Source organism: Trachurus japonicus, chromosome 1 (assembly GCF_045865225.1).
Source record: "Trachurus japonicus isolate A0001 chromosome 1, Traja_1.0".
Taxonomy (NCBI): Eukaryota; Metazoa; Chordata; class Actinopteri; order Carangiformes; family Carangidae; genus Trachurus; species Trachurus japonicus.
Window position 1 is genome coordinate 40,564,631 of NC_140907.1, and position 14,536 is coordinate 40,579,166.

A 14,536-nucleotide genomic window follows, 5' to 3' on the forward strand; every position below is an offset into this window, starting at 1 on the left:
TATATATTTATTACTTTTTGGGGGGTTTCACGGTTTCAGAACAGAAAATAATAAAGTCCTGCTCCCAGGTGGCGCTCTGAGCGGCTCCTACACCGGAAGTAGCAGGATTACGTCACTGAGGAACAACCAACATGGCGGCCTCCTTGTGGACGGTCGTGTCCCGGTGCAGGTGTGTGGTGGTCCGGCTCAGCAGCAGCAGCAGCAGCAGTAGGACCTGGTCCAGGACCTGTTCTAGCTCTGGTTCTGGTTCGGACAGGCCCAGGTCGGGCTTCGCCTCGGCGCTGCAGCACCAGTCGGAGCTGCAGCGGGAGGCTCAGGGCGGCCAGGCCGGGCCAGGAGGCGCCTCCCCCGGCAGCGACCACAGCTTCTCCTCGCTGCTGCGCCGCTCCCCGCTGGTCCAGATGGGCCCGGCCAAGGTAACTACGGATCATGGGGTTTTATTCCTTTTTTATTTATTGCAAGGTGCAAATTTTGAAAGGGCCACGGGGCTACTGCCGGTTGTGCCATCTCTGTCAACATGGGAATCAAACCCACGATCTTAAGGTCAAGACAGAGCTGATCAGACAGACACATGATCATCTTTCTATAAGCACTGATATGGAGGAGCTGTAACCACATTAGGTTACCTGTGTGTGTAAATGTGGCTCAATCTGATCTGAGAACAGTTTCCAGAGCTGGCTCTAGAGTTTGTGTGTGTGTGTGTCTGTAACTGTAATCACATGAAGCTGGTTCTAGTGTGTGTGTGTGTGTGTGTGTGTGTGTGTGTGTGTGTGTGTGTGTGTGACTGTAATCACATGAAGCTGGCTCTAGAGTCTGTGTGTGTGTGTGTGACTGACTTGACACATAGTTAGTTAGTAGCTGCATCCTGTGTCAGTCTGATTTAGCTGTGTCTGTGTTTATAAACATTTAAACGAGCGCCAGGTGGATTGTTTATGAAGTTAACGAGCTCTGGCCTGAGGATCAAAGAGGTTACCACGGCGATAGGGGCCCCCGCAGGCTGAGACAGACAGAAACGTGGACAAAAAGAGCCATTTTCTGCCTCTAAACCGGTCTCACAATTAGGCCTAGCATGAGAAAACGGTAACTCCTATCAGAACAAAACACAGATCAACGTTGCTCTAAGGACTTACTGAAAAATGTGGTACGATTTGGTGTTTCTACAGTAAATATTTTGGAGACGCTGGCAGTTTTAAAACATCAGGCCGTTCTGCTTCTCTCAGAAAATCTTTGTATTGGAGTCAATGAGGAGCAGAGACAGACGTGGCCGCACTCAGAGGCTGATTCTGTAAGTTCTGTAAGTCTCTCTGATATTTTGAGCACATGATGAGAGACAGAACAAGTTTGTCTACAAATTAGGAAAAAATTATGTGTGTAGAGTGTAAATTGTGGCCAGGCTGAGTGTGGAAAGAGAAAAAATCTGGAGTTTTTCTGGCATCTCTCCCACTCTAACCGATGATGTCACCCACTCTGACACGAACATTCCGTGCAATACACAACCATTATAATCTAATAATTTCTCCAAAAATGATCATGGTCATTGATCAGGGATTGATCAAAAACTATATGACCTATCAAAACGTGGAGTAATACGACAATACACAAGACTTGTGTCTACTGTTTAAAGTTTAAATGGAGTCTCTAGGTGAAAGTATGCCTGAGCAGTAGACGTTTGTTAAACTCCAATGATTGGTCTTTTTCGCTCTTTTATTCCGCCCGTCCCATTGACTTACATGCAAAATTTTGCGCAGTAAATATCAGCTGCTTTGAAGCTGCTTCATGTTGCCTGTGTTTGTCCGTCACCAGGACAAGGTGGTGGTGGGGAGGATCTTCCACGTCGTCGGGGACGACCTCTACATCGACTTCGGGGGGAAGTTCCACTGCGTGTGTCGGCGGCCGGCGGCGGCGGACGGCGGAGGGGAGCGGCTGCAGCGAGGGACCCGGGTTCGAGTCCGGCTGCAGGACCTGGAGCTCACGGCCCGGTTCCTGGGGGCCGGCACCGACACCACGCTGCTGGAGGCCCAGGCCACGCTGCTGGGCCCGCTGGAGCCCCGGGACCGGGACCAGAACCAGAACCAGAACCAGAACCAGAACAGGGACTGAGAGGACTCACCAGAGAGTTCAGGACCAGAACCTGAACCGGAACCACGGACCGGATGTTTGTGTTGCTGGTCATTAACTGAACACACGGGCTGTCTGAACCAGAACCAGAACCAGAACCAGAACCAGAACCAGAACCAGAACCTCCTGAGTCTGGACCGAGATGTTTATTTAAACTGTTTGTTGTGTGTGTGTGATGTCAGATGTTGAAGATGAGTCATTAATAAAAAACTGTAATAATCATTGATCAATAGAGTTCTCATCATTTCACAAACTAAAGTCCAGGTAATCCAGCTCATTTTGGACCAAAATAGAACTAATTGTAACATGAAAAGTAACATTTTTTCTATTACAAGTTTCTTGGAAAATGAATTTGAATATGCAAATGAGCTCAACACTACTGTGCAATTTATTGTTACGGTCAATATAAGTGTTTACGTGGCAACTAGTGACCCAGGTAAGTTCAGATTGTGTGTATGCATAGGTTAATTTACTGAATGGACATGAATGTGTTAGTTATTTGGCCCCTGTTTTTGCTGCTTGCAGCTTTATGGCTTCTTAACCATAAGTCAATTAGTGTTGAGCTCATTTGCATATTCAAAATTAATTTTCCAAGAAACTTGAATACAGAAATGTTACATTTCATGTATACTTTAATTGTGTAAAGTTTCATTGTGGTAGGAGTAAAGGGGAAAAACAGCCTATTTGGGTGTATTTTGGGCATATTTGATAAGTGTATGGCTCATTTGCATATTCAAATTCATTTTCCAAGAAACTTATAATACAAAAAATGTTACATTTCATGTATACTTGCATTGTGTAAAGTTTCATTGTGGTAGGAGTAAAGGGAAAAAACAGCCCCATTGAGGTGTATTGTATTGGCACCATAGACTTTATAGTCCAGGCAAAATAGCGTTTTCCGACAGACTAATTGTACCAGAATGTTTTTCACCATCCATCATTTCTATGAGGTGTCCAGAACAACATACTAAAAGTCCTAAGAAATCCTAGTTGGGGAAATATGTTTAATTCTCATCAATCCAACATTGATTTACTGTATAAAGTCTATGGTGCAGACAACAATACACCCCAATGGGGCTATTTTTTTCCTTTACTGCTATCACAATGAAACTTTACATGATGAAAGTATCCATGAAATGTAACATTTTTTGTATTACACGTTTCTTTGAAAATGAATTTGAATATGCAAATGAGCCATACACTAATTGACTAATGGTCAAGAAGCCATAAAGCCGCAAGCAGCAAAAACAGGGTCCAAATAACTTATTAGTCCCACTCATATGTTGTTGAACATAACAACATATTTAACATAACATCACACACAGTCGTTGAATCGACTTTAATGTGTTTTGACTTTCTTCTGAAGTTCTCTGCAAACTGAAGGGGAAAGTCGTTAGGTAAGGCTTGTTCGCTAATAATAAATGGATTTAGAAAGCAACTGGAGACAAGACTGCAATCAATTCTTAAGGTCAATATAGGTCTTTTAAGTGTGGCAACTAGTGACCCAGGTAAGTGTGGCAAGTGACATCAGATTGTGTGTATGCATACACTTACTGAATGGACATGAATGTGTTAGTTATTTGGCCCTGTTTTTGCTGCTTGTGGCTTTATGGCTTCTTGACCATAAGTCAATTAGTGTTGAGCTCATTTGCATATTTAAAATTAATTTTCCAAGAAACTTGAAATACAGAAATGTTACTTTTCATGTATACTTTCATTGTGTAAAGTTTCATTGTGGTAGGAGTAAAGGAGGGAAAAAAAGCCTATTTGGGTGTATTTTGGGCATATTTGATAAGTGTGTGACCCATTTGCATATTCAAATTCATTTTCAAAGAAAATTGTAATACAAAAAATTTTACTTTTCATGTATTCTTTCATTGTGTAAAGTTTCATTGTGATAGGAGTAAAGGAAAAAAATAGCCCCATTGAGGTGTATTGTATTGGCACCATAGACTTTATACAGTAAATCAATGTTGGATCGATGAGAATTAAACATATTTCTCCAACTAGGATTTCTTAGGACTTTTAGTATGTTGTTCTGGACACCTCATAGAAATGATGGATGGTGAAAAACATTCTGGTACAATTATTCTGTCGGAAAACGCTATTTTGCCTGAAATATAAAGTCTATGGTGCCAATACAATACACCTCAATGGGGCTGTTTTTTTCCTTTACTCCTACCACAATGAAACTTTACACAATGAAAGAATACATGAAAAGTAAAATTTTTTGTATTTTGTATGTATATTTTCATGGATACTTTCATTGTGTAAAGTTTCATTGTGATAGGAGTAAAGGAAAAAAACAGCCCCATTGAGGTGTATTGTATTGGCACCATAGACTTCATAGTTGAGGCAAAATAGTGTTTTACGACAGACTAATTGTAACAGAATGTTTTTCACCATCCATCATTTCTATGAGGTGTCCAGAACAACATACTAAAAGTCCTAAGAAATCCTAGTTGGGGAAATATGTTTAATTCTCATTGATTTACTGTATAAAGTCTATGGTGCTGACAACAATACACCACAATGGGGCTGTTTTTTTTCCTTTACCGCTATCACAATGAAACTTTACACAATGAAAGTATCCATGAAATGTAACATTTTTTGTATTACAAGTTTCTTTGAAAAATAATTTGAATATGCAAATGAGCCATACACTAATTGACTAATGGTCAAGAAGCCATAAAGCCGCAAGCAGCAAAAACAGGGTCCAAATAACTTATTAGTCCCACTCATATGTTGTTGAACATAACAACATATTTAACATAACATCACACACAGTCGTTGAATCGACTTTAATGTGTTTTGACTTTCTTCTGAAGTTCTCTGCAAACTGAAGGGGAAAGTCGTTAGGTAAGGCTTGTTCGCTAATAAAAAAATGGATTTAGAAAGCAACTGGAGACAAGACTGCAATCAATTCTTAAGGTCAATATAGGTCTTTTAAGTGTGGCAACTAGTGACCCAGGTAAGTGTGGCAAGTGACATCAGATTGTGTGTATGCATACACTTACTGAATGGACATGAATGTGTTAGTTATTTGGCCCGTTTTTGCTGCTTGTGGCTTTATGGCTTCTTGACCATAAGTCAATTAGTGTTGAGCTCATTTGCATATTTAAAATTAATTTTCCAAGAAACTTGAAATACAGAAATGTTACTTTTCATGTATACTTTCATTGTGTAAAGTTTCATTGTGGTAGGAGTAAAGGAGAGAAAAAAAAGCCTATTTGGGTGTATTTTGGGCATATTTGATAAGTGTGTGACCCATTTGCATATTCAAATTAATTTTCAAAGAAACTTGTAATACAAAAAATTTTACTTTTCATGTATTCTTTCATTGTGTAAAGTTTCATTGTGATAGGAGTAAAGGAAAAAAATAGCCCCATTGAGGTGTATTGTATTGGCACCATAGACTTTATACAGTAAATCAATGTTGGATTGATGAGAATTAAACATATTTCTCCAACTAGGATTTATTAGGACTTTTAGTTTGTTGTTCTGGACACCTCATAGAAATGATGGATGGTGAAAAACATTCTGGTACAATTAGTCTGTTGGAAAACGTTATTTTGCCTGGACTACAAAGTCTATGGTGCCAATACAATACACCTCAATGGGGCTGTTTTTTTCCTTTACTCCTATCACAATGAAACTTTACACAATGAAAGAATACATGAAAAGTAAAATTTTTTGTATTTTGTATGTATATTTTCATGTATACTTTCATTGTGTAAAGTTTCATTGTGGTAGGAGTAAAGGAAAAAAACAGCCCCATTGAGGTGTATTGTATTGGCACCATAGACTTCATAGTCCAGGCAAAATAGCGATTTACGACAGATTAATTGTAACAGAATGTTTTTCACCATCCATCATTTCTATGAGGTGTCTAGAACAACATATTAAAAGTCCTAATAAATCCTAGTTGGAGAAATATGTTTAATTCTCATCGATCCAACATTGATTTACTGTATAAAGTCTATGGTGCCAATTAGGCCAGACAACAATACACCACAATGGGGCTGTTTTTTTTCCTTTACTCCTACCACAATGAAACTTTACACAATGAAAGTATCTATGAAATGTAACATTTTTTTTGTATAACAAGTTTCTTGGAAAATGAATTTGAATATGCAAAAAATGAGCCATACACTAATGGAATATGCCCAAAATACACCCGAATAGGCTTGTTTTTTTTCTCCTTTACTCCTACCACAATGAAACTTTACACAATGAAAGTATACATGAAAAGTAACATTTTCTGTATTCAAGTTTCTTGGAAAATGAATTTGAATATGCAAATGAGCTCAACACTAATTAATTTATGGTCCAAAATAGCCCCATTGGGGTGTGTTGTATTGGCACCATAGACTTTATACAGTAAATCAATGTTGGATTGATGAGAATTAAACATATTTCCCCAACTAGGATTTCTTAGGACTTTTAGTTTGTTGTTCTGGACACCTCATAGAAATGATGGATGGTGAAAAACATTCTGTTACAATTAGTCTGTCAGAAAACGCTATTTTGCCTGGACTATGAAGTCTATGGTGCCAATACAAAACACCTCAATGGGGCTGTTTTTTTCCCCTTTACTCCTACCACAATGAAACTTTACACAATGAAAGTATCCATCAAAAGTAAAAATTTTTGTATTACAAGTTTTTTTTTTTTATTAATTTGAATATGCAAATGAGCAATACACTAATGGAATATGCCCAAAATACACCCGAATAGGCTTGTTTTTTTTCCTTTACTCCTACCACAATGAAACTTTACACAATGAAAGTATACATGAGAAGTAACATTTTTTGTATTACAAGTTTCTTGGAAAATGAATTTGAATATGCAAATGACTAATTGAGTTATGGTCAAAGAAGCCATAAAGATTTTTGTTTTTGCTGCTTGTGGCTTTATTGCTTCTTGACCATAAGTCAGTTAGTGTTGAGCTCATTTTGATATTTAAAATTAATTTCCCAAGAAACTTGAAGTACAGAAATGTTACATTTCATAGATTATTTCATTGTGTAAAGTTTCATTGTGGTAGGAGTAAAGGAGGGAAAAAAAGCCTATTTGGGTGCATTTTGGGCATATTTGATAAATGTGTGACCCATTTGCATATTCAAATTCATTTTCAAAGAAACTTGTAATACAAAAAATGTTACATTTCATAGATACTTTCATTGTGTAAAGTTTCATTGTTAAGCAGTAAAGGAAAACAATAGCCCCATTGGGGTGTATTGTATTGGCACCATAGACTTTATACACTAAATCAATGTTGGATCGATGAGAATTAAACATATTTCCCCAACTAGGATTTCTTAGGACTTTTAGTTTGTTGTTCTGGACACCTCATAGAAATGATGTATGGTGAAAAACATCCTGTTACTATTAGTCTGTCAGAAAACGCTATTTTGCCTGGACTAAAAGTTTCATTTATTTATTTCCTCCTCAGACAGGTGAGTGTGAGTCATGTGATGCAGGTGAACAGATCAGGTGACTGTGACATCATCACACGGAGACAAACTGTTCATCTTCAACTCTTCTTTATTAAGTGAAAACATGAAGCTGCTCCACCAGAGTTCATTTGACCGAGGCGAGCCTGAACGCATCTCACATGCTTCTGTCTATCTGATGAGGCGTTCACTGACCCGTAAACCTCAGCGTCGCAGCGCCCCCTATCTGACACACTGAGTAAATACAAGAGGTTACAGTGTTCAGGCTGCAGTACTGTAGTATTACTGTAGTGGTAATGCAGTACTGGGATGCTGCAGTACTGTAGTATTACTGTAGTGGTAATGCAGTACTGGGATGCTGCAGTACTGTAGTATTACTGTAGTGGTAATGCAGTACTGGGATGCTGCAGTACTGTAGTATTACTGTAGTGGTAATGCAGTACTGTGAGTATATAGTAGTGTAGTATTATATTGCTTCCACTGTGTCTTTAACCTGCTCGGGGGCCGATCAGCAGCTTATTGATCATTATTATTGATTATTATGGTCTTCATGTTGCTCTGACGTCGTCATGGCAGCGAGTCTTCATCAGCAGGAACAGACAGGGCAGCGCAGTACTACTACAGGCTACTACAGTACTACTTCATAATACCATAAGTAAAGCAGTCCTACACGATAAGTAAAAAGAAGTACTACACTATAAGTAAAGCAGTACTACATGAGCGCAGCAGTGATGTAGTAGTCCTGTAGTAGTACTGTAGTACTGTGTAGCAGCAGTAGAGTCTTCATGCTCAGTTTGGTTTATAGCTCAGTAGTGTCAGTTGTTGTTAACTAGCTGCAGTTACCTGTCTGTAGTTACCTGTCTGTAGTTACCTGTCTGTAGTTACCTGTCTGTAGTTACCTGTCTGTAGTTATCTGTCTGTAGTTACCTGTCTGTAGTTACCTGTCTGTAGTTATCTGTCTGTAGTTACCTGTCTGTAGTTACCTGTCTGTAGTTACCTGTCTGTAGTTATCTGTCTGTAGTTACCTGTCTGTAGTTACCTGTCTGTAGTTACCTGTCTGTAGTTACCTGTCTGTAGTTACCTGTCTGTAGTTACCTGTCTGTAGTTATCTGTCTGTAGTTACCTGTCTGTAGTTACCTGTCTGTAGTTATCTGTCTGTAGTTACCTGTCTGTAGTTACCTGTCTGTAGTTATCTGTCTGTAGTTATCTGTCTGTAGTTACCTGTCTGTAGTTACCTGTCTGTAGTTACCTGTCTGTAGTTATCTGTCTGTAGTTATCTGTCTGTAGTTACCTGTCTGTAGTTACCTGTCTGTAGTTATCTGTCTGTAGTTACCTGTCTGTAGTTACCTGTCTGTAGTTACCTGTCTGTAGTTACCTGTCTGTAGTTACCTGTCTGTAGTTATCTGTCTGTAGTTACCTGTCTGTAGTTATCTGTCTGTAGTTATCTGTCTGTAGTTATCTGTCTGTAGTTACCTGTCTGTAGTTATCTGTCTGTAGTTACCTGTCTGTAGTTATCTGTCTGTAGTTATCTGTCTGTAGTTATCTGTCTGTAGTTACCTGTCTGTAGTTACCTGTCTGTAGTTACCTGTCTGTAGTTATCTGTCTGTAGTTACCTGTCTGTAGTTACCTGTCTGTAGTTACCTGTCTGTAGTTACCTGTCTGTAGTTATCTGTCTGTAGTTACCTGTCTGTAGTTATCTGTCTGTAGTTACCTGTCTGTAGTTACCTGTCTGTAGTTACCTGTCTGTAGTTACCTGTCTGTAGTTACCTGTCTGTAGTTACCTGTCTGTAGTTATCTGTCTGTAGTTACCTGTCTGTAGTTATCTGTCTGTAGTTACCTGTCTGTAGTTACCTGTCTGTAGTTACCTGTCTGTAGTTACCTGTCTGTAGTTATCTGTCTGTAGTTACCTGTCTGTAGTTACCTGTCTGTAGTTACCTGTCTGTAGTTACCTGTCTGTAGTTACCTGTCTGTAGTTATCTGTCTGTAGTTACCTGTCTGTAGTTACCTGTCTGTAGTTATCTGTCTGTAGTTACCTGTCTGTAGTTACCTGTCTGTAGTTACCTGTCTGTAGTTACCTGTCTGTAGTTATCTGTCTGTAGTTACCTGTCTGTAGTTATCTGTCTGTAGTTACCTGTCTGTAGTTACCTGTCTGTAGTTATCTGTCTGTAGTTACCTGTCTGTAGTTACCTGTCTGTAGTTACCTGTCTGTAGTTACCTGTCTGTAGTTATCTGTCTGTAGTTACCTGTCTGTAGTTATCTGTCTGTAGTTACCTGTCTGTAGTTACCTGTCTGTAGTTATCTGTCTGTAGTTACCTGTCTGTAGTTACCTGTCTGTAGTTACCTGTCTGTAGTTATCTGTCTGTAGTTACCTGTCTGTAGTTATCTGTCTGTAGTTACCTGTCTGTAGTTACCTGTCTGTAGTTACCTGTCTGTAGTTATCTGTCTGTAGTTACCTGTCTGTAGTTACCTGTCTGTAGTTGTCTGTCTGTAGTTGTCTGTCTGTAGTTACCTGTCTGTAGTTACCTGTCTGTAGTCATCTGTCTGTAGTTAGCTGTTATCTGTCAGTAGTTGTCTGTCTGTAGTTACCCGTAGTAGTTATAGTATAGTTATAGTAGTAGTTGTCTGTCTGTAGCGGTGGCGTTGGTCTGTAGGTCTGTAGGTCTGTAGGTCTGTAGGTCTGTTGGTCTGTTGGTCTGTTGGTCTGTAGGTCTGTAGGTCTGTTGGTCTGTAGGTCTGTTGGTCTGTTGGTCTGTAGGTCTGTAGGTCTGTAGGTCTGTAGGTCTGTAGGTCTGTTGGTCTGTAGGTCTGTAGGTCTGTTGGTCTGTAGGTCTGTTGGTCTGTAGGTCTGTAGGTCTGTTGGTCTGTTGGTCTGTAGGTCTGTAGGTCTGTTGGTCTGTAGGTCTGTTGGTCTGTAGGTCTGTAGGTCTGTTGGTCTGTAGGTCTGTTGGTCTGTTGGTCTGTTGGTCTGTAGGTCTGTTGGTCTGTAGGTCTGTAGGTCTGTAGGTCTGTTGGTCTGTTGGTCTGTTGGTCTGTAGGTCTGTAGGTCTGTTGGTCTGTAGGTCTGTAGGTCTGTAGGTCTGTTGGTCTGTAGGTCTGTTGGTCTGTAGGTCTGTAGGTCTGTAGGTCTGTTGGTCTGTAGGTCTGTAGGTCTGTAGGTCTGTTGGTCTGTAGGTCTGTAGGTCTGTTGGTCTGTTGGTCTGTAGGTCTGTAGGTCTGTAGGTCTGTAGGTCTGTAGGTCTGTTGGTCTGTAGGTCTGTAGGTCTGTAGGTCTGTAGGTCTGTAGGTCTGTAGGTCTGTTGGTCTGTTGGTCTGTTGGTCTGTAGGTCTGTAGTTCTTCCTGTTGGAGGCACTTGTAGCTGAGCAGCAGCAGCAGCGTCTTCATCCACATGGTCATGTAGAGCCACTGACGAGTCAGTAGTTATCTGTCAGTAGTTATCTGTCTGTATCTGTCTGTAGCTCTGTCAGTAGTTATCTGTCTGTAGTTTTCTGTCAGTAGTTATGTGTCTGTAGCTGAGCAGCAGCAGCGTCTTCATCCACACATGGTCATGTAGAGCCACTGAGGAGAGAGGAAGCAGTCAGATAATACATCTAGAACATCTAGACCTGGACCTGCTGTTCATCTGCTGTCTAGAGCTTAAAGTTCAGAGGTTAAAGGTTAAAGGTCAGGGGTCAGAGGTTAAAGGTCAGGGATGAGGGATCAGGGGTTAAAGGTCAGGGATGAGGGGTCAGAGGTTAAAGGTCAGGGATGAGGGATCAGGGGTTAAAGGTCAGGGATGAGGGGTCAGAGGTTAAAGGTCAGGGATGAGGGATCAGGGGTTAAAGGTCAGGGATCAGGGGTTAAAGGTCAGGGATGAGGGGTCAGAGGTTAAAGGTCAGGGATGAGGGATCAGGGGTTAAAGGTCAGGGATCAGGGGTTAAAGGTCAGGGATGAGGGGTCAGAGGTTAAAGGTCAGGGATGAGGGATCAGGGGTTAAAGGTCAGGGATCAGGGGTTAAAGGTCAGGGGTCAAGGGTCAGGTACCTCGGTGATGTTGACCTCCACGGTCCCGGTCCGGTCTCTGTCCAGCTCCTGGAACGCCTCTGAAAACAGACAACAGGAGGGATTGAAGCTGGTTTTCCCCCTGAGGTCCAGCAGGCGGCGCTGGTTCTGCTCACCTGGTTCTGCTCACCTGGTTCTGCTCACCTGGTTCTGCTCACCTGGTTCTGCTCACCTGGTTCTGCTCACCTGGTTCTGCTCATCTGGTTCTGCTCACCTGGTTCTGCTCACCTGGTTCTGCTCACCTGGCCGTCTGGGCTACAACTCCTTCTCCTCAACCTCTACACTGCTACTACTACTTCTGTAGCTGCAGGACGACTAAGACAAACCATCCCTCTCTCATTCTTTTATTGTAGCTATTCAGTGTATTTTATTCTCTTCTAAAGCCTGACCAGGGACAAAGACTGAGTGTCATATACGTCACATTTTCCCATTCTCTGTATCGGCCCTGTTAAATAAACATTAAAATAAAAAACAAGTAAACCTCCACTAGCTCTAAAAGATGGAGGGAGTTTGGATGGAAGAATTCAATTCGCTTTTTCTTTTTTTTAAAATATATTTTTAGGGGCTTTTTGCCTTTAATGTACAGGACAGTTGAGAGAGGAAACGGGAGGCAGAGAGGGGGGGAATGACACGCAGGATAGGGCCGCTGGGCACGGGATTCGAACTGCAGAGAACTATAGCCTCAACACATGGGGCGGGTGCTCTACCAACTGAGCTAAACACCGCCTCTTAATTCACTTTTTCATCACACCACACATCAAAAATAAACAAATAGGTGAACAGCAGCAGTGTTGGAGGAAGTGTGGGCAGTTGAGTGCCGATCACACACATGTTTTTTGGTCTTGTGTAAAACTGCAGGGGTTCTGGGACAGAGTGGTTCAGATTCTGGAAAAGATTTTTTCTTACAGGATACCCAGAGACCCCCGGACTCTGTATCTGGGTTTGTCTCCAGAAGATACTATTCAAAAGAAGGACCTGTATCTTTTCAAAATATTGATCTTGGCATGTAAGAAGGCCATAACAAGAAACTGGTTGAAAAGTGACCCTCCAAGTCCAAGGCAGTGGCTGGATGTTGTTGAGGAGATTTACTTGATGGAAAGACTGACTTACTGTCTCAGAATGAAAGCAGGGACCTTGGACCAAAGGTGGCAGAAATGGTTTGTGTATACGAAGAAAGAAGAGTCTAATATGCAGCATACATAATGGAAAAAACAAAACAAAAACCAGTATATTAGTGAGAACTGAGCTGGCTCTACGTAGCAACGTACTGAACATGGCCTCCAGTTTGACCAGGCAGCAGGTGAAGTTGTCAAAGTCGATGATCTCGTTGTCGGCGTATCGAGCCACCAGCATCTGGTACAGCTTGTTGTTGAGTTTGAAGCCTGAGGGCAGAGGACGCTGGTTAATGAAACCCTCTGTTAATAAAACATTCTGTTAAAGGGATAGTTCAACATTTTGTCAAACTGGCCCATTGCCATAATCCCTATGGTCATAGCAGTAGGTTCGTTAGTTGTTTTAGAGGGAAATTAAAGCAGAAGTAAGTGATATATTTGTGTTAATATAAGTCTTAAATAGTTGTATCTTCCGACAGCAATCACTTCTATAGAGTGTTTGGTCTGAAACACGGGTCTGTCAGTCACTCTGCTCTGCTCTGAGCCCAGGAGAAAACTTTCCTTGTATCCTACAACCTTTATCCAATGAGGAGAGAGAACGGCATGCAGGGCTGTGTGTGCAGCCAAGGAACGCCGTGAATGTGGCGACGTAGGGACGAGGACTGTTATGGTGCGTTCAAGGAAACTCGTATTTTTCCGACCTGTGAAGTGGTACCAGTTCGATCTGGTACAAGTTCACGGGTCAGAAGTTACGAGTGGCCGTTATAGTGACTTTCACAGGTAAAACAGGTCGGAAAAACACGAGTGGGTTGCCTGGAACGCTACAAAGTCGTAAGTTGTGACTTGAAGCTGTAATTTACGATTTACGAAAAGCCTGCCTGGAACGCAGCATTAGCCAAAACGACCGGATCGCTTACTTCTGCTTTAATGCAAAACCTCTGATGCACGTTGCCTTCAGGGACAGTTTTTCATCAACAGTCTCTGTATTTCCCTCTAAAACAACTCTGTGTGGTAACGTTGTGTTATTATCTCATAGCGTGGTGAATGTGCAGCTCACAACTTGTCCACCAGAGCGTTGTGGAGTTGTTGGATTGTGTATTTGATGAGTTTGATGAGGGAAACCAAGAAATCCCATAATGAGCCTCCGTAGCGTAGCTCTGAGCAGCTCACGGCTCTGCTCCGCCGTTCTAAAAATAGGGATTATGGCATTTAACTAAATGTTGAACTATCCCTTTAAGTGAAACCCTGTGTTGATGAAACCCTGCAGGACTTGTTGCTCCAGGGGAACTCACCTCCGTTCTCCAGCGCCAGACGCATCTCGTAGGAGCTCATACATCCAGACTTGTCCAGGTCAAACTCCCTGAAGATTCCCTGCAGAGAAACTTCAGCGTCACAGCAGGAAACAGGAAACACTGAGCGGCTGGCTCCGCCTACATCACCTGGCTCCGCCTACATCACCTGGCTCCGCCCACATCACCTGGCTCCGCCCACAGAAACCACCTCTATAGAGAGCCGAAGCGGAAGCAGGAAGTAACGGCGCCGTGGGACCTCAACTCGGAAAAAGTCTCCATGTGAGTGAACGGGAGTCAAAGTTTTATTTCGTGATCCGATTGAATTGTGCCATGAGAAAACTCTCTGTCCTCTACCTGTTTAAAACATCACGTTTCATGAAGAGAAACCAGCAGTTTATCGTAAAACGGCAACAGAAGAATGTATTTAGTGATCCGGTTGAAACAAACCGGACACATAAAATAAAGATCGGACACTTGTGGGAACATTTGAGGATGTGATTCTGTGTGGTTGTGTTTCTCT

The 14,536-nt window shown here is 41.6% G+C and overlaps 2 protein-coding genes across 2 annotated transcripts in view; one reads left to right on the forward strand and one right to left on the reverse strand.

Moving 5' to 3' along the window:
- Positions 1–130: 130 nt before the first annotated feature.
- On the forward strand, positions 131–2,333 carry mrps28 (mitochondrial ribosomal protein S28). The gene is made up of 2 exons (XM_085792824.1): positions 131–416; positions 1,804–2,333. The coding sequence occupies exons 1-2, from the start codon at positions 132–134 to the stop codon at positions 2,098–2,100; spliced, it is 582 nt and encodes a 193-aa protein (XP_085648950.1). The 5' UTR covers position 131; the 3' UTR covers positions 2,101–2,333.
- An 8,651-nt stretch (positions 2,334–10,984) lies between these two features.
- capn1b (calpain 1, (mu/I) large subunit b) overlaps positions 10,985–14,536 on the reverse strand; it is a 34,364-nt gene continuing 30,812 nt past the window's right edge. Inside the window, exons 19-22 of the mRNA XM_085788224.1 lie at positions 14,017–14,095; positions 12,881–12,994; positions 11,595–11,653; positions 10,985–11,130 (exon numbers count right to left, since the gene is read on the reverse strand). Of these exons, the coding sequence (XP_085644350.1) occupies positions 11,104–11,130; positions 11,595–11,653; positions 12,881–12,994; positions 14,017–14,095 (279 nt within the window). The 3' untranslated portion in view covers positions 10,985–11,103. The remainder of the gene's footprint in view (positions 11,131–11,594; positions 11,654–12,880; positions 12,995–14,016; positions 14,096–14,536) is intronic.